Below are 20,246 nucleotides of genomic sequence, written 5' to 3' on the forward strand. Positions count from 1 at the left end.
AAATATATACAATATGCCATTCATAATAAATAATATGAACATTCACACATTTGTAACTGTCAAACCCTTTCTTACATGAAAGGTAAGTTCTCAGTTTTTGCTATATATAATACAGAAGTTATATAAAATGTGTGAACTTTCAATTCTGAGAGTCTCCTTAAACTGTATTTTACTACCTTGAAAAGCCTCCTACCCTCTTCGTGTTTCCTCCCAGAAATGGGCTGAAGAGCTGCTTACAGGTCACTACGGCATCCACCAAAATGAGAGTCGAACGTAACCCATTAGAAATAATTAGAAAATGAGAGGAGGACTTTCCTAAGGTTTAGTGATATTCATCCTTCACATTTGCATCTATCTGACCTGGAGATACTGTTGGAATAATCCTGGTGTTACCTTTGTCAATATGGAAATGGTTTCTTATATTAGAGATGATTGATAACAGAGACTATTCCTACAGTATTGTGCAAATGATCAATTCATTAATTAGACTCATAATGACCATTTAAGTGTTGCTTATGTCTTCTGTTACTTTCCTATTTCAAATCAGAGTGGAAGAGAGCATAATATTTTGACAATTAACAGAAAAAGCCCACCAAGTATGTTGTCTGAAATTCAAATTTGATAACTAAGACCTGGGACCTTGGCATGTGGCTTCTTCGGTTGGTGAACAGGTTGACATTTTGCTGATGTTCAACCAATGTAGTCAATGCTTAGATCCATTGACATATAGATGATGTTTAGTTCGATCCTGTGTGCATTTATTTAGAAGCAACTTTCACTTTATCAAGTTGATTTTGTAAGAAGAGAGGCATGTTAGCCTGTGGTAGCCAAAAACCGGAAGAGATCCGGTAGCACCTTTTCCAACTAACCAATTTTATTAAAAGGTATAAGTATTTGTGAACTGCAGCTCACTTCATCAGATGCATTATGATAGATGTAGCAACTGAAAACTTATGCCTTTTAACATCATTAGTTAGCAATGGTGCTACCAGACTCCTCCTGATCTATTCAGCTGAGATTCCCAAGCAAATGTTCATAAAAAAACTGCTTTTTAAAAATGAATTAAGAGCAAGCACTGCCATTCTGCCATCAGCAAAGGCACCAACGGTGACACTTTTTGCACTTTGCTGGGTGATATGGAATTATTGTGAAGATACTGGCCAACAGTCCAAGTTCATGTTTTCAATGAACACATACACAAAGAACGAAAAAGAGCTTTGCTTTGGGCTTGGCTCCAAAAGATTTTCCAGCAGAACTAGGCTGAGAAACAGGTGATAGGCCCTTAGGAAGAAATCCAATTTTGATTAATCTAAAAGGACTGAGTGTAAAAGTACAAGTACAAGTTGACCCTTTGGCCATCATCCCAAGCTGTGTTTGCAAAAATACAGAACTATTATCATGAGCTGCCTTTTCCTCACAATTGTATGCCAAGCACATATTGATGAAAGCAGAAGGAAATAATATGTGTTCTCTCCAGAGGGCAGAACAAGGGACCCTTTGTTCATGTACTTTTTAACAATATTTCTGTGCTTCAGCTTTTAAAGCAACAGAAACATAGCACATATCTTTCTTGATGAAGATTGGTTTAGTTTTCTTCCTGACGTTTTATCAATTCTGCCTGCCGGAGAAACCAAGGAACTCTTTCTCTGCAAGGAATGATATCAACATGCTTCAATAATCAAACACATTCAGAAAACAAAAAACAAAAAAGCTTTATCTCTGCCTCAATTTTCCTCAATTATGCACTTTTCCATAACCTAGCCCTTCCCCTTTTGTTGCCATCCTTTCCATAAATCAAACAGTATGAGACACATGCAAAATGAGAGGTGACATGTCTGAAATCAAGCAAACTCATCAGGAGTTCACATCAAGCATATAGTCACAGATGCCAACTGCAGCAACTCCATGGGATCATAGACCACAGGTTTCTCTGGAGACAAAGGAATGGAAGGGAACTGCTGTCAATCAGACTTAAACACATATTGATTACTGTGATAGATTCTTCTGCACCCAGTTCCCACTGTTACTCAAAGTGGGAAACGATGGGCCATTTCGACTTGATGTTGCCAAACAGCTTTGACTTTTTTTAACATAAATCCAAAAACAGTGACATTTCATCTGAAATGGTTATTGGCTGAGGATCATAGTCAAAACATTTAGGTTTAAAGAAAACCAGAATTCATACCCCACCCTAGCCCCTTCCATTCCCAGAGTCTCATGCAAAAAGTATCAGAACCAAAAGATGCTGGGCAACCATCATGTGGCTTGGAGCAGCTCCCACTGTTGACCCAGAATATCCGACTGGCAGATGTTGGTCACTAATCTGCTGGACTCATTTTCTAAGCATAGGCCACTGACAAAATGTTGGATGAAGCTGCCTTTCATCTTCCATTTCTGCAAGGGAAAAAGAAGAAAGAAAAACAATAGCATATGAAATGTGTCCTCTCCTTTCCTTCATTTCTTGTTTTCTCTACATGTCCCCCAAATACCCATTTACTAATGGAAACAGTAATAATTCAGGAAATTTTTCATTTTCTTCTTTAATACACACTATCATTTTACATTTTGATTAGGACTTTTTCTAATCTCATGGCCTTGGCTGATCTTCGCAAACTAAGCCAGTCAGAATTGGTTAGTTTTTTGATGACAGACAGGAAAATGCAATTGAGAATTTGATTTTTTTTAAAAAAAAACCCCCACTTATTTAAGACCACAAAAACAAACCACTCCCATATAGTGAGCAGGAAAACCACACAAAAGAATTGAGCTTGAATGAAGGAGATTTTACTTCAGATTCAGGATCAATCCATCCATGAAACAGCCTTATTTTTCAATAAACCGTCTTAATGATAAAGGAGCACTAAGTCCATTAGCCAGTCTGTGATGGAAACATCAAGGTTGTTTTCCTTTAAAGGGTGGAACAATTAAGGAGTTTGGATTCCTGGAGTTCTAGGTAAGAAATTTAGAAATAAACTGATATATATTTTAAACCACTGACATTAGATTGCTTTTGCTCCTTTGTAAATCGTGTTTTTGGTGAACTGGCATGCTTTAACATGTACCTTATCCAACTGATATTAAGGTACATTTATATAATACAGCTGCAATACAACTGTATTGTAGCTAGGACAGACCCTTTGGTGTATAAGGGCACATGTGGGGACCCAATGCTTTCCTAGATAGATTTCTATGTATCTAGAGAGGGAAAGCATCTGCATATTTCCCTGGAAATTTCAATAATGAGGCAACATACCCTCCTTTTAATAATTTGATAGCTATTTGAGTACATACAAAGATGCACTCTCTTCACCAATCTTGATCACTATTGCTGGGTCTCCAGAAAGTTGCCAAGATAGTGGCAGAGCTCCAAGTATATTTTGCGCTAGAGGAACCTGATTGTCTGAATCTTTTCATTCAGGATTCTTGCCAGGATAGAGGAGGAAATTGTTTGGATTACTCTGGTGAATAACATGCATTGTTTTAAGCACCATTACCCCATAGTATTATTCTGGATCCCTTGCAAGGTGGGGCACTGCTCTTAGTTGTTCTGTTTCTTCCTTAGTGGGCAGTGGCAATAGGGGAGTTTGTGGGGCCTCAAGGTTCATCTCTCTCCCCCCATATTATTTTGTGCTGATGTAAAGCCATGCGGAAGACATTCACTGGATCACAGTTATGCTTAATTATAAATCACTTCCCAGGATGAGACAGATATATTGGAAGTCCTGGCCTGGAGCCTAGAATCTGCTAGACTCCGAGATTGAATCCCTGTAAAATTAAAGTGCTGTTTCCCAGAAGCCATCTAGCATTTTACTATTCTGGATTGGGAAGCCCACCTTAAAGTAGCAAATCTGCCTAAAGGTCCTCCTAGATAGTGTGGAAGGTCTTTAACTAGTTTCCACTGGTGTACCAGTTGCATCTCTTCCTTAAGCACGATGTCCTGGAAGCTGTCACCCATACCCTCATAACCTCTTAGCTATATTACCACAATGTGTTGAACATGAGGCTATCTTCCAAATCTACCCAAGAGTTACAACTGATACAGTTGGCTTCTTGGAATTTTCACATAGAACCAAGGCTTTTTTTTGTCATAGAACACCCAGAACGGAGTTCTGGCACCTTTTTTGGATAGAACCTTGTAGGGTAGGCAAGGTGGGTTGTATGACATGTGTGAGTTCCGGCACCTTTTCCTTTTACAAAAAAAGCACTGCGTAGAACCAACCATCTGGTTCATTCATCCCAAATGGATAGGCTGAGAATGTTTCCTATGCAAGACTGAAGATGGGGTCGGGGATAGAGTAATATGCTTTTTAAAAATGCCCTTTTATTATGGAATGGGTTACCTCCAGCAGTCTGAAGGGCTGTTCTGAGAATTTTTAATGTGTGAGGAACTCTGCTTTTTTTCTGGCATATCTGATGTCCCATTCTACCCCACATTTCTGAGATTTCTCTCAACCTTTGACATGCTTCAGGGGGGGCGGGCAGGGTGTTTGGTGTTGCTGTCTGTTGTTGGTGCCTGCTGCAGTTCTACATAAGTTTCTCATAATTAATGCTAATCTAGCTTTAGCCGATTAACTTACAAACAACATACAGTAACTGACATTAATACAATAGATGGTTTCTGTGGTTGTGATTCAACTCATTCGTACAAATCAGCCCATGAGTAAGCACTATCTGAAGCCTCCACCTGTTTTATTGATCTGAGAAAAGGCAGCAGAAAAGAGAGGAAGCACACAGGTATTTCTGCGTAACAGCTGGAGATTAGTTAACTGTTTCATCTGCCCTGGGACTTTACCTAAATCATATTTTCTGTGAAATGGACACCTGAAACAGAAGCCCAATCCCTTCTGCCCCAGGCAGCTGGATTTGCATTTCACTCTTCCTATGTATTTGAAAGTCAGCTAATATAGCATAATGAAACTTTACAATAAATAGCAATCACAATATTAGTTCGGGTCTAGATGAAATTCCAAAATGCAAATTGTGTGGCATCGTCACTAAAGAAGATGAGAGTGTTCTGTGGCTGAATGCTTAGAATCCTCTTCTCTGCAGAGCCTTCTACATCATCTTCTTTAGCAAGACAAAAGATGCTTTATGACAATATACTCTTGGTAGCCTCGCATCCCACAGGTATAAAATTGATTCTTGTCTCGTGTGCTTGGCTGACAAGGGCAACAAGGGACAAATCGGTAGCTTCTATTGAATGGGTGAAATTCATAGGTTGATAGAGCACAATGCAAGGAGCAAATAGCACCATTCAGTTGACCTGATGTTTTTTTTTTTTACATTAATGCTAGCGCACAGTAGGTATTCCTCCTAAGTCATTCTTCTCAGGCTAGCATCTAAGCTGTTTTAGACTATCAGGATCTTTTATTCTGGCTGCAGATACGTATGCAGATATTAAATGCTATAAATATCGAGGGGCAAGGGCCCTTACTAGCTTTTGTCTTTAATACTTTTTTTTTTTAGAAAAAAACCCCAGCTGTGCCTGCTTATTCACTTCTCCAATACATTGAGTAGCTGCAATTAGCACCAGGCTGCAGTCACATTAGCCTAAATAGCTATGGCCTAAATAGCAGTTGTTCTGCATCCTTTGAAATGAAACCCCCCCACCAATGCTTCAGACTTAGGTGCTACTGCTATTGCAACTGTTACTCATGAAAGAAGACTCTGATAAAGTTGTGGCTTCTTTAAGGAATCCACTCATTGAAGTTGAAATCATATTGAATGCTGTAGGGACAGAAAAGCAGGGTATTAACCAAACACATGAATAAATAGCAACAGCAGATGGAAATGATGTGATCTCAGCTGCTGGAGAGAAATAGCGTGTGTGCAGACCTTTCCAAAATTTGGAAGTAACTGCTAGCAATTTATATGTATAATTTTATATGTATATAGATTATTTATTACATTTGTTGTTGTTAGCTGTGAAGTCGTGTCCGACCCATCACGACCCTATGCACAACATTCCTCCAGGCCTTCCTGTCCTCTACCATCTTCTGGAGTCCATTTAAGCTCACGCCTACTGCTTCAGTGACTCCATCCAGCCACCTCATTCTCTGTCGTCCCCTTCTTCTCTTGCCCTCAATCTTTCATTTATTACATACACCATTATAAATATATGTACAATTTATAATGTATCAATTACACCTCACATTTATTTTCTTGCAGCCATAATTGTGGATTAAATTTACCCTAATAGCTTTCATGTATGCAGTATGTCATATTGCAGCATGTAAGAAAAATGCACATTACCAACTTTTGCCAGAGTCTTTTGGAGTGTATGGCCATAACAAATTTAATGACAAATTTAAGTTTTGTTAAACAAAATTGTGTGTTGGTAATGGTGCCAATTTGGTGTTGTAGTTAATAGTAGGAAGGAGACCTTGAGTTCTAGTTCTTCCTGAGGCATAGAGACCAACTGGCATATTTTAAGCCAGTTGATGTCTTTCAACTCTATAGTGGGAAGCTAACTACTATTAAAGGGACGCGGTGGCTCAGTGGGTTAGGACGCTGAGCTTGTCGATCAGAAGGTCGGCAGTTTGGCGAGTCGAATCCCGAGTGCCGTGTAACAGAGTGAGCGCCTGTTACTTGTCCCAGCTTCTGCCAACCTTGCAGTTCGAAAGCACGTAAAAATGCAAGTAGAAAAATAGGGACCACTATGGTGGGAAGGTAACAGTGTTCCGTGCGCCTTTGGCATCCAGTCATGCCAGCCACATGACCACGGAGACATCCTTGGACAAACGCTTGCTCTTCGGCTTTGAAACGGAGATGAGCACCGGCCCCTAGAGTTGGAAACGACTAGCACGCATGTACAGGGGAACCTTTACCTTTACCTTTTTAACTACTATTAAAGTCCACACCTGACCAGCATGATAGTCTATAATCCACAATGGACTGATTCAGGCTGAATACATATATGGGGGAAAACATTAGTCTGGTTTCACAAAGTTAGGCAAGTTTAACCACGATTTAGAGCTCTTAATCTAGCAAGTGGAGCATCCCTTCACAAAATGGCTTACAATGACCAACTGCAAAGCATCCATTGATTAGAAAGTGAGTTAACTGCCAGATGTCTTCAACTTTATAGTGGGGCTTTGCAAGATGCTAAGGCTTTGAAACATGCCAAGTTCATATTTGATTGTTTTAATTCCAAATATTGTTTAAAAACCAAGCAGCGAGATAATATTGCAGGCACAAACAGGCTACATTGGAGCCCAAGGACATCACCTACCCAGTGGTGGGATTCAAATATGTGAACAACCAGTTGTCTGTGTGGATGCCACTTCCAGAAGTCTGTTCTGGGCCTGGGCAACAAAAACTTAGCTACTGGTTCTGCTGAATTAGTGCGAACTGGCTGAATCCCACCACTGCACCTACCTCCCCAGTCTTAAACCAAAGTGGTCCCTTGCAAGTTCTACACTGCACTCCAATTACTACAGCATCACTCAAGAGCAAAATGAATAGCAATGGCAATAGCAGTAGGACACAGACTTATATACCACTTCATAGTGCTTTACAGCCCTCTCTAAGTGGTTTAAAGAGTTAGCATATTGCCCCTAGCAATCTGGGTCCTCATTTTATCGACCTCGGAAGGATGGAAGGCTGAGTCAACCTTGAGCCAGTCAGGATTGAACTACTGACAGTGAGCAGTGAGTTAATCTGCAATACTGAATTCTAACCACTGTGCCACCACGGCTCTGAATTCAGAATTCAGAGTATTCAGAAATACTTGAATACAGTATTTCTAAATAAAGGTCAGTATAAAGATCATAATATGTATATGTTAAGTTTCCCAGAGGTGGGCAGCCTAAAATTTTGAAATGTAAATTATTATAACAATCTAAATAATTCCATAACAAACAGAACACAGATTGTCCAGGTGAGATCTAATATACAAATTCAGGCTAGCTATGCCAGGAAGAAAACCTTCTTGGAGAAAAACTCTCAACATTAGAAAAGAGTTTTGTTTTCAGCAGAGAGATGATATAAACAAGCCTTATAAATAGATTAAGAAGACAAACTCTTCTACATTGCCTGCAATCTTTTTGTATAGGTACAGGAACATTCTCTTAATAGTGTTAATTAGAGGTCGTGTTTCTTTAGGAAAATTGGAGATCAGCGATTCTGTTTGTTGATTTAAGAAAGATTGTTTGGAGACCATGGTAGTCCTTGACTTATGGCCACAATTGGACCAGAACATTTCAACTGAATTGTGCCTGATTTTACAACTACTTTTGCTATGGCCATTAAGCCAATCACCATGGTCATTGAGGGAATCCAGCTTCCCCTTTGGACTTTGCTTGTTAGAAGCTAGCTAGGAAGGTCACAAATGGTAATCACATGGCACTAGGATACTACAACCATCATAAATACATGCTGGTTGCCAAGTATCCAAATTGTGATCCTATGACCATGGAAACATTGCAACAGTAGTAAGTGCTAGGATCAATTGTAAGTTGCTTTTTTCAATGCTGTTGTAGCTTTAAACAGTTGCTAAATGAATGGTTATAATTTGAGAATTACCTGTAATTTAAATTCTAATTCAATTTTAGAGCTTCTTTGATCACTTAATATAAGGTGATTCCCCATAGTCTCTCTGAAGGGTCTCTCTTTCCATCGGGTTTTGTTTTGTTTTAGCTTTATGAAATGGTTGAGACTCAGGACTCAGGATTTAGATGCTCCTAGTCTTTCTTGCAGACCACGGGTATCAAACTGCCGGGCCGCAGGCCAGATGCATCATGGCGAAACTGTACCCACCCCATTGCCAGCAATGGAAAAAAAGTCATGGCTTCTGGTTTGCGCGTGCGGCGCTTCCAGATGTGCAGGAAGAGTCTGCTCCCTGCCGTCCGATCTTTCTTTTTCGGAGGCCCTTGAAAAGGGTCGAAAATCGCCTTGGAGGGGCGACTACCATGAGGAGGCCCTCCCTGTGATTGTGGAAGGGCGGCAGCCCTCTGCTAGAATCTGGAGCAGCTCCTTTGGCCCAAAGAAGAGACTGGCCATGAAGATGGCCGATCACTAAGCCGCTCCCTGCTGAAAGCCAAAAGCACCATCTAGCACTAAGAAGCAATCTGGAGGACCTGGGTGAGACTTGACCTTTCTTATTCCCCTAACCATTTTCCTGTGGGACTTTTCTGAAAATTTCTACCCCCATTTTTTTGAAAGAATGACGATTATTTACTTGGGGAACAAATTTTAAAAGAAAATCAAGTGATTCAGCAAAGAAATTAAGCAATTTTATCTATATTTACTAAAAAGCTCCTGGTTTTTTTGGTGGGGATCTACTACCCTATTTTCTCTTTAAGATATGAATTAAGGAAAAAAAATATGGACTAATGCTATAAAAGTTTCATATTAATTTGGAAAAAAATTTTTTACATTGCATTCTGTATGTTATTGATGACATCTTGTGGCGAAACTTGATACAGCAAGTAAATTTCTTTTCTACTGTGAGAGCTGACTGAATAACAGAGCTGTCCTTGAATTCATTTTTAAAGATAAGTGTGGGAACACCTGGCACTGAAAACAATGCTTTTGGAGGTGGACAATCTTTGACTCTTATTACAATAGCCTCCATGGAAGATTTAGCTGCAAACAACAACAAATGGATGATTATATCCCACCACTTAACTACAAGCTGATACTGGACACAATTTTGGCAATGACAGAGCAAATTAAAGCCAAGCTGCAAGAAAAATCTGACAATTTAAAGCCACCAAATCAAACTATGACCTTAAATGAGGAATTGACAATCCAAGAGCAAATAGAAGAAATGGAAACTAACACTAAAATAGGAGACTTCAAAGAACTACAAATGCAACTTACAGAGAACCTTAAAGTCCAAATTTCAATGTCAACTACAAAACTTACAACTTAAAAAGCAATAGCACCGGAAGAAAACAACATTAAGAGTGAAGACATTAAAGGCCTTCAAATACACTATATTGAGAATTCAGCTAATCAAACGACAACCACAACACCAGCTACTACTTTCTACCTAACCCAGATGGAACTGGAAGAAGAAAAAGACCTGACTGATCTAATGACAACTATATTACATCAATCATCAAAAACTGAACTATTAAAGCAAAACTTCAAAGGATACAAAGGGGACACTTTTTTTGCAAAACTGACATTTGGATGCTCTCCCTGGATTCAAATAAGGGGTATAGGAAGAAAGGAAGATACATTTGAGAATTTAAAGATGCCAGAAGGGAAGCCTGATTGGCACAAAAAGAAGGCAAGAGTTAGATTTAAAAAACTGAACTTGTCTCTTTTTTGGGATTTCTAAGGATAGAGTTTAAAAATATCATTTAATGGATTAAGGGGAATCTCTAAAAAATATAACTGATTTTACATTTAGGTTTCAGATCTGTAAGGGAAAACAAAATTAAGCTTCTAGAATATAATTCTGAACTATATTATAGAATTTGGAATGATATAACGAAAGATAGTATTTTAACAATTGATGAATGGTTAAGACGACATATAGAATATATTAGTTGTAATGATATAGACAGAAACTCATCTTGTATTTAACTTTTAAAGGAAAGTTGGTTATTAGAATCGATATATATTATAGAATTTGGAAAGATATAATATAATATATTCTGTTATAAGTGGTGAATTGTTAAGATAATAAATAGATGTTATGGGAAAAAATAAGAATGTTTCGAAATGAACAATGTAAGTTTTGTAGACAGGATAATTACTCTTTATTGAAATAGGGAAATGTTGGTTATCCAAAAAATAAGCTTTCCTCTATTTATTATAGGTTACTCTAGATTATTTTATTGCAATTAGGTAAAACCTAAAAGCAGGATATTGATATGTATTAGTGAAAATATATTCTTTTAATTGACTAGGTCACAATTAGAAATGTATTAATTTGATTAATTTGACTGTGTTATAACTAAGGGAAGTGGAGAGGAATTTTTGTTGATGTAACCTGAGCTATGTACAAATAACTTCTTATTTGATAATGTTTACTTTTGATTACCCAACCGCCGTATTGTTTCACAAATATTTGAATGTAAATAGTATAAAATTAATAAAAGTTATAATAAAGAAAAAAAGAAAAAAAGTCGTGATATGTCATGTAACGTTGCGAGTTTGACAACCCTGTTGTAGACTGTCCCTCTAAGCTAACATTAAGGCATTCTGGCCAGTTGTATTTATAATATCTGTATTATTTGTGATAATCCAGAGATAATCCCCCATCATTTTAATCTGATTTTTAGGAAGGCAATAATATTCTGACCCAGCTTCTGAAGACAGTGAGGGAAGAGTCTGAAAAATAATCAGATGAAAAGTACTTTTGCTTGAGGAGAAATTAATCCAGGATTAGAATCATTTTATTGTCATGCCTTTTAACATTGTTTATATGTTTATACATTGTGTTAAAAATGACCTGTATTAGTTTGATTGGGTTTGTTTCACCATTAGACAGAAAAATTAACTGAAAATATTTATCAGTTTTTACTGCCAGTCTAACCCAGTTCATAACTGGTGGTTAAGAAATACCTCAGCAAGGAAGGAAAAACATTGGGATTTCTACTTCTGGCAGAAGTAGGTAGACACTAAATACCTTTGAGCAGGGGTCCTCAACCTTGGCAACTTTAAGCTTTGCTGGCTGAGGAATTCTGGGAGTTGAAATCCACAAGTCTTAAAGTTGCCAAGGTTGAGGACCCCTGCCTTTGAGGGCCCTTCAAATTTTACCCATTTCTTTTCATGTGGTGATACGCAAGGAATAATCCTTTCCTTCCAACCATCAAGGAAAACTTGGTCGTATCAGAGATAATTGATCATGATAGTTTTCTGGATTAGGGCCCCACTAATCTGTAACCACTTTCAGATGCATTTGATTCTGTTCATTGCTTCTTTGGTAGCAGCCCATAACAGCAGGGTACGCAAGAAAAATGTTCTCTTGCTAATGAATGACATTATATAAAAGAATCCCTCCATTAATTGCAGAACTTGAAATACAGCAGCTGTTTCAATAATCATTCAGTTCAGTGAAATCATAAAGCAAGATAGGGAATAAGAATGAAAACCAAGGGTAGAAATTATATACAGGGGGGCTACATTTCCACAACTCTTGCATCTTGTAATTAGCTATCTACAAACAATGGGCTTGATTTCATTAATTTCCTCCCATATCCCATCCTGCTGCTCCATTTTTCAAGATGCCACCCAGAGTGCAGTAATCTAACGCAGCTATGTTTGAAATTTTCCATCGAATAGCTTTGTTGGCTCTAGACATTTTGACGCCCCAGGCACAGTCATGTTCTGATCCCCCTCCCTGTTAGTTTGGCTCATCTTCTGATTTTGTAGGCATCCAGGTCATTGTTTAACACAATGTATAAACATATAAACAAGGCACCCTCTTGTTTCTTTCTTTTCTTTGAATTTTTGAGCTTGATACTTACAATTTTCAGCTCTGGACAATTTTTCATTTTTCTCTCAGACATTTTCACTCAATATACTGTGAATTACAGTAAATTATTTTGATTATATCAGTATCCATTGCTATCATATGGCAACAATTTTGTAAAATTATATTTGAATATTAAGTGGATACAAATATTAGTGCACACAGTGTGCTTTTACTGCTTTCCTGGGTATAATTTTGATAAGCTGATAATCATGTGACTTGCTTACTCAGGACCTTGATGCCAGACCTTTGCCTTGCTTTGGTAATGTTACTAGATTCTTGAGGTCCATAGCTATAATAATTTCTTTTTTGTGATTTGTAACCTCTGGTTAATGTCCTGTTTACTACCACTTGACCAACTTTGTGTTCTTTGAAAAACTTAGAAAAAAATTCTAAAGCACCAAAAAATGACCATATTGTATATTTCAGAAGACTTTTCAATTTTAGAACCCCCCTAAAATTTAACACCCTGGGTTGCCTAAACCTAGAACCAGCCCTGCTTTATTGCATAAAAATATTATTAAAAATGCACCAGCCTTGGGCCTAGAACTATGAAGTTGGTAAGGAATAGTAAGGAATATAAAGAAAACACGAAAACTGAAACAAAACCAACAACTTTGCCTCCCCCCAAAATCTATCTACATATAGTTTAGTTTTAGTTTAGTTTTATTATATTTGTATACCGCCCTTCTCCCGAAGGACTCAGGGCGGTGAACAGGGCACATATAAAAAATACAGGATACAAAAATTAAAAAGAATTAAATAGTAGCCCAGCTAAAACAATCGATAACAATATAAAAATCCCCATTAAAACCCCAACATATCCCCATCAGGCCAGGCCGGCTTGTTCAAATAGATGGGTCTTCAGACCGCGTCGGAAGGAACGAAGGTCAGGTGCCATCCGGAGCTCGACCGGTAGCTGATTCCATAAAGCCGGAGCGCCCACAGAGAAGGCCATCCCCCTGGGGGCCACCAGCTGACATTCTCTGACCGGAGGCACCCTGAGGAGGCCCTCTCTGTGGGAACGCACAGGGCGGAGGGAAGTTGACGCCGGCAGCAGGTGGTCCCCGAGGTACTCTGGACCCATGCCATGTAGGGCCTTAAAAACCATTACCAAATATAGCCTTCTTACTAGGACTAGAAAAAGTGACTATTGTAGAAGCACACACAAAATTTCTATGTTATCAATCAGAGCTGAGATGAATTCTGGAGAATTCTCTACTTCACTATAAATGTGATTAATTGGGGGTGGGTGCCCACATACTGGTCAGAAACCTACGGTATTCAGAAAATGGCAGGAATAAAAGAAGCAATAATATTAATAGAGTTGGTAACTACTGATTAAATTAATTGCCTGTAAAATCTAATTTATAAAATTAATCAATCCTTTATCTGCATACACACACATGTATCCTCCTTCCAAGAGAAATAGCAGATGAGAAAAATGAAGGAACAGATCACAGAAGGGATATTTGAGGAAGGGAATCACTCAGCACAGCAAAGGAAAGAAAAGAGGGGAAAACCAAACTGAATGGAGATGAGCAGGAGGTTAATGAATTATCCAGGGAAGGTGGACAGATACTTTTTCAGAGGGAGAGCATCTGCTATGAGACAAAAAAAAGGAAGAAGTTTTTTTGCTTTTGCCTTTCTGAGTCCTGAGATCTCTAGAAAAATAATTTGGAGTTCAGTGACAATGCTGGTTCCCTCCATGGATTCATACCAATCTTTCTAGTCCTAAATGAGACAAATGTTTCTTTCTCCTTTAGGCAGCTTCTGTTTCAGTAAAACCTGTTTCCTTACAAGAGCATCAACTTCTATTTTGTTTATGGGTTTGATGTCATTTGGGCAGCCAACACAAGTAGCAATAACAATAGCATTTAGCATTTAGACTTGTACACCACCCCATAGTGCTTTACAGCACTCTATGGGTGTTTACAATGTCAGCATATTGACCCCAACAATCTGGGCCTTCATTTTACTGACCTCGGAAGGATGGAAGTCTGAGTAAACCTTGAGCTTGTCAGGACTGGACTCCAGGCTGTGGGCAGGCTCCCTGTGTTACATACTCTTATTTTGCCTCTCCACTTGACAATTTATCAGCTGTATTCTGCATCATTTGCAGCTTTTAAACCATCTCATATAAGCTATAAAACTCAAAAGAGGTTTCTAAGGGCATGGATCCAAGCTATGTTGCCCCAATTCAAATAGGATTGTGGCTAAAAATTTTCTATGCTATTGAGATCAACTGCATTCCTAGCAAGAGACAGAAATTAGGGAGAATCTCAAGTGATACACCTGCTTTTTTTTTTTTTTTTTTGAGAGAGAGAGAGAGAGAGAGAGAGAGAGAGAGAGAGAGAGAGAGAGAGAGAGAGAGAGAGAGAGAGAGATGCATCATTAAAACTGGCAAATTTCTAATTTCTAAACCTGGGAAACCCAGTACCTCCATGTTAGCTAAATTCACTTTTAGTCTGACTTCATCCAATCCATCCCTAGTTCTAAGCAACTATGGAGACCTGCTACAGGTAAAAAAGAAATAGAGTTGAGTGTTATATCGTGACACTACATTTCAAATGACCTCTTTAGTGATGTTATGCCAGGGGTCTTCAAACTTGGCCCTTTTATGATTTGTGGACTTCAACTCCCAGAATTCCTCAGCCGGTATGCCAGTCTGAGGAATTCTGGGAGTTGAAGTCCACAAGTCATAAAAAGGCCAAGTTTAAAGACCCTGTGTTACGTAAACACTGAACAGCACAGGAGAATGATTAGGACTTTGTGTGACTCATTATGTGAGATACAAATCTCGCTTCTTTGCTACTTAGTGGATGAGAGAGCAGATAGACTGCACATTATTAATAGCTTTGTCCCAACCCTATTTCCAAACCAATTGAGACATCAGTTTTCTCTTGAATTCCTGCACTGCTGTTGTGATAGGAGCTTTGAGAACATTATAATCCAATAGCTTTCAACATGGGATGCTGAAGAGGTAGCAGGGAGGAATTTTTTTTTTGGGGGGGGGAATTCTATACAATTACAGAAAAAGTTTAGTGGGAATAAAAAAACCAATAGATATAGCCCATTGCCATGTTTAGGAAACTAGTTTGTGTATTGTAGCTATTCCTTGTCTTAATCTGTTCCAGAGATGATCTTTCCATGGTGGAGACCACATGGTACATGAAACGAATAGCACAGAAATTATTCACATATGAGTTAATGGGAGACACATTGCTTACTTAATACCAAGACTGGGTTTCGGAAACAGTGCCTCTATGGCTCTGATTTTTCATGGGTGCTGTAATTTCAAAAGCTGAAAGCTTCTGTTTCACTCTTCACTATCTGTCACCCAGTTCTATCACCATCGGCTATTAGAGACCCATGGGAGAGAAGTAGAGCTTTCAGACTTTGATTCAATGACTGTGTGGATAGTTTTGTCCTTTTTTTTACACATAAATGTTCCAGGAAAGTGATAGGTATCTCCAGGGTATTTTTTCTCATAGAACACTCAGAACGGAGTTCCGGCACCTTTTTTGGATGGAACCTTGTAGGGTAGGCAAGGCGGGTTGTATGACATGCGTGAGTTCCGGCACCTTTTTCTTTTACAAAAAAGCACTGGGTATCTCAATTTGAATATGGATATGGTATTGGAAAGTAAGAGGAAAATCAATCTGTAATATGTGTGATGGGACCACAAAGTCAATTAATCTGGACAGTGGTACAGAAGTGATTCTGCATGGTGATTCTGCACTTTCCCTGAAAATTCAGATGAGAAACCTGGAAGTGGTCTTGGATATGATCGTATGTGGAAATGCCCAGTTAATGGCATAAATCAGGAGTCCTCTTTTTTTTAATTAGTGAAGATAATCACAGCCAGACCAAGCCTCAATTATCCATGTGTTAGGTATTTCCAAATTATATTAGCAAACACTTTACATGCTAATGCTTCTGAAACCAACTGAGAAATTGCAGTTAGGTGAAAATATGATTGACCAGATATTGGTATACAAAGACATCTGTGCACCAGCTTAATCAGCTGTCTCTATGCATATTCAAGACCTACGTGATTTATATGAATGCTTGTCTCCATCTCCATTACCCTCCCTGAGCACGTTTGAAATGGGCTTTGTTTGCTTCCTTGATTTATAGGAGCGTTTAGATAGTAATACCACAGTGTGGCCTCTTATAGTAGCTTCTGAGCTTTAAAATTACTTTTCTTCCACTGTTTAGTGGCTGGGTTTACACTTGCCCAAAGCCATAATGGGATTCGCTTTTTTTTGTAGCTCAGCATAAGATATGGATCCAGACATTATGGTTATAAATTGTGGCTTATGTCTAATGTGAGCATCCAATCAACTGAGATAGTTTCTCCTGGTCCATCTTAATCTTGGAAACTGTAGGCTGCTATCCTCAGGTGGACTTGATATGATGCTTCATTAAAAAAAAATCAGCCAAGGGTGGTAGGCAGCATTACCAGCAGTGTCAGTTGTCTGAAAAACTGAAGGATCTGCTCAGCTCTGCTGCAAGAATCCTCACTGCAGCCTGGAAAGTAGATTCTGTGAAAGGCCTTAAGAGGCTATTGGAGGCTTACTTCAAAGGCTGGCTAGTACACATGTAGCAATCGCCTGCAGGGTAAATCACATGTAGCCCTAAGTTCATCTCTGAGAGCTTTCATGACATGTGTATTCTAACAGCTTTTGGAGATACCTCACATTAACCAATTCTCTTGGAGAATGTTTGCTTAGCCTTCCTGCGGTTTAAAGATTTTGTTTGTTTTATTTGTTTTATTTAATTTGTATACCGCCCTTCTCCCTAGGGACTCAGGGCGGTTCACAGGGCATATATAAATAGCAATACAATACAATACAAAAGTTAAAAAAGATTAAATCAATGCCCAGTTAAAAACAATAATACAATTCTAAAACAACAATTTAAAACCCAAATCCCCCGTCAGGCCAGACCAGCTAATTCAAATAAATGGGTCTTCAGGCCACGACGGAAAGTTCGGAGGTCTGATGCCATCCGGAGCTCCACCGGCAGTTGGTTCCATAATGCCGGAGCGCCCAAAGAGAAGGCTCTCCCCCTGGGGGCCGCCAGTCGGCATTCCCTGACCGGAGGCACCCTGAGGAGGCCCTCTCTGTGGGAACGCACAGGGCGGAGGGGAGTTGACGCCGGCAGCAGGTGGTCCCCGAGGTAACCCGGACCCATGCCATGTAAGGACTTAAAGATCATAACCAAGACCTTGAACCTCACCCGGAAGACAACTGGTAACCAATGCAGCTCGCGGAGCAAAGGTGTAACATGGGAGTACCGGGAAACTCCCAAGACAACTCTCGCGGCCGCATTCTGTACCAGTTGGAGCCTCCGAGTGGTCTTCAAGGGAAGCCCCATGTAGAGAGCATTACAGTAGTCAAGGCGAGAGGTCACGAGCGCATGAGTGACCGTGCACAGGGCATCCCGGTCCAGATAGGGCTGCAACTGGCGCACCAGGCAAACCTGGGCGAAAGCCCCCCTAGTCACGGCCACTATATGATTTTAAAAACAATGCTTCCAAGACCCACAATTGATTAAAATGTCTTGAAAAGAATTGATAGTGTTGGATCTAAAGAAGAGACCATTCATAATTCCTAAATTTTGCCAACAACTAGATCAAATAGGTTTCTAACTTTAATATCAAGGTGATCACAGTTGTTTGACAATCACAGATAAGTGCCTATTGGTCAGGTATTCACCTGGGCAGGTATAAAGCATGCCCAGGTAACCATTGTCCGGCAGTTCAGACCACACTACCATCCAATAAAGATTACGCTCACACACACCTATGCCTGTGTCTCATCGATCCGCGAACCCGACATAACAATGTGGTAGTAGTTGCAATCACCACAAACCTTTCTCAGAAACTACACACCAGAAGTGCTTTAAAAACACACACACATTCCAGAATGCAACTGGATTTATCCCTTCTCACAGTGCAGGATATTCTGGGGAAGAATGGGATGACATTAGTGGGAGGCATCAATTTGGTCTTTAATGACATAATGGCTTCTGAATGAAGCCCTGCCATGACCTACCAGGCCTAATACTTGAGGGAATTATATATCAGGAAGTGGTGGAAAATGGTGGCCAATTGATTATTGCTTTTGTCTGCTATATCCTTGTTGATAACTTTGACTGATGTTTTTAATTGTATGATGTTTTTTGTTAGTTTTTATGATGCATTTTTATTACCTCACATTCTGTGCGATGGGTGGCTGCATAAATGTGATAAATTCTCTCAGAAAGAACCTCGCCAAAATTTAACTCTTAATTTCAGAAACTCGAGTTTCAAGGTTGAAAGCATTGCCTGCACTACCTCTCCATATGCATATAGCAGGAAACCAGATGTCTCCATCTGAGGTTGTTCTTCTGGTACAGGAATCATTTCCCCCCAAGTATAAGATCTTCTATAAAAAAAGCAACCCAATTCATTGCTTCAGATCTGTTTCAATGTCATTAATTATGTGAAAGGTTTTGAATATACTGTGATTTGTAAAAGAAATATTAATATTTATCATTTATTATTCTTTTATATGCTTCTAGAGTAGATTGCACTTTGGTACCAAGTTTTCTGGGTATATCAACTTCCTTAAGCACAGTGGAATTATGATGGGGCTCATTTATGAAGAAAAGTGCATAGCATGACATATGACAACTCCCTTAAAAAAACCAAAACAGTCCAGACATCAACCTGGTTGGTTTCCGATTCCTCTCCAATTACATTACAGTTTAAAATGTTACACTGTATATTTTTCTTAGTTCAGGAATGAAGATATTATGTCCCTATGGACATTGTAAGATTACAACTTCTATGTGCCTTTTCCATTGGACACTGCTAACTGGGGATGATGGTAATTCTAATTCAAATCATTTATGAATACTGCATTCATGCATTCTTACCAAAGAATGAGGAAATTAGGAATGAAAGACAGAGGATAGCCTTTGCATTTTACTAAGATCCTGTTTTTTTATCCGGTTAATGCATTTGAATGTGTGTCTTTTCCAGTTGGTTTATAAGTGCATCATTTCTGCTTTCCCTACATTTTACTAAAACAAGTAAATAGCCTGCCTCTCATGCTTGATCAAGAGGAAGAATGTTTATAGCATCACACCAACCCCAACCTCAGTGAACTCTGAGGCAGTTTGCAAAGTTCTTTCACATTACCATTCAGGGCTAATTAGAGAGAACAATTTACTCAGAGCAAATCTATCAAGTGTTTTTCCAGTAAAAGGCTTTCACCGTGTATAACAGGATATGGATGACATTCAGACCATATATCAAGTATCAGAGATGGCTTCTCGTCTTCAGATCCTGTGAATCATCCTTCCAAATGCATTGTAAAAATTAAGGCTAAAACAGCCCAGCCACTCAAGTGTCAGCAAAGTCTGTGCAATACTGTACCTGTCTGCCATCTTTCTGGTTGCATGCCTCAACTGTGACCTTGGAACCAGTGGAAAAGGAGGTGATTGAGAGACACTTGTCCTGCTGCCTGATTAAAGGATCACTGAAAATCCACTCCTTTGGGAAGAAGCAAGAAGCAAGAAGAGAATTTAGCATAAGGCGATAATACAGGGGTCCCCAACCCCCAGGTCATGACCCACTTCTAGGTGGTAGCCTATTTGGAATTTGACCATGTAAATGGCTGGCTGGAGTTCACATGCAGCTCAACTTGTGCGAGCCAGCAGGCACTCGTTTGCGTGCATGCTGGCCTGCCACTTGCACAAATCAAACTGCACACGTGCGCATCGGCCTGCCGCTTGCATGGCCAAGCTCCCCTCTCCGCCCCCC

The 20,246-nt window shown here is 39.3% G+C and overlaps 1 protein-coding gene across 1 annotated transcript in view; it reads right to left on the reverse strand.

Annotated features, from left to right (window-relative positions):
- Positions 1-1,165: 1,165 nt before the first annotated feature.
- The window catches only part of GALNT16 (polypeptide N-acetylgalactosaminyltransferase 16), a 199,989-nt gene continuing 180,908 nt past the window's right edge, over positions 1,166-20,246 (reverse strand). The window contains exons 14-15 of the mRNA XM_083348504.1: positions 19,860-19,976; positions 1,166-2,394 (exon numbers count right to left, since the gene is read on the reverse strand). Coding sequence (XP_083204630.1) covers positions 2,257-2,394; positions 19,860-19,976 — 255 coding nt within the window. The 3' untranslated portion in view covers positions 1,166-2,256. The remainder of the gene's footprint in view (positions 2,395-19,859; positions 19,977-20,246) is intronic.

This window comes from Vipera ursinii (assembly GCF_947247035.1).
Source record: "Vipera ursinii genome assembly, chromosome: 1".
In the NCBI taxonomy this organism is placed as follows: Eukaryota; Metazoa; Chordata; class Lepidosauria; order Squamata; family Viperidae; genus Vipera; species Vipera ursinii.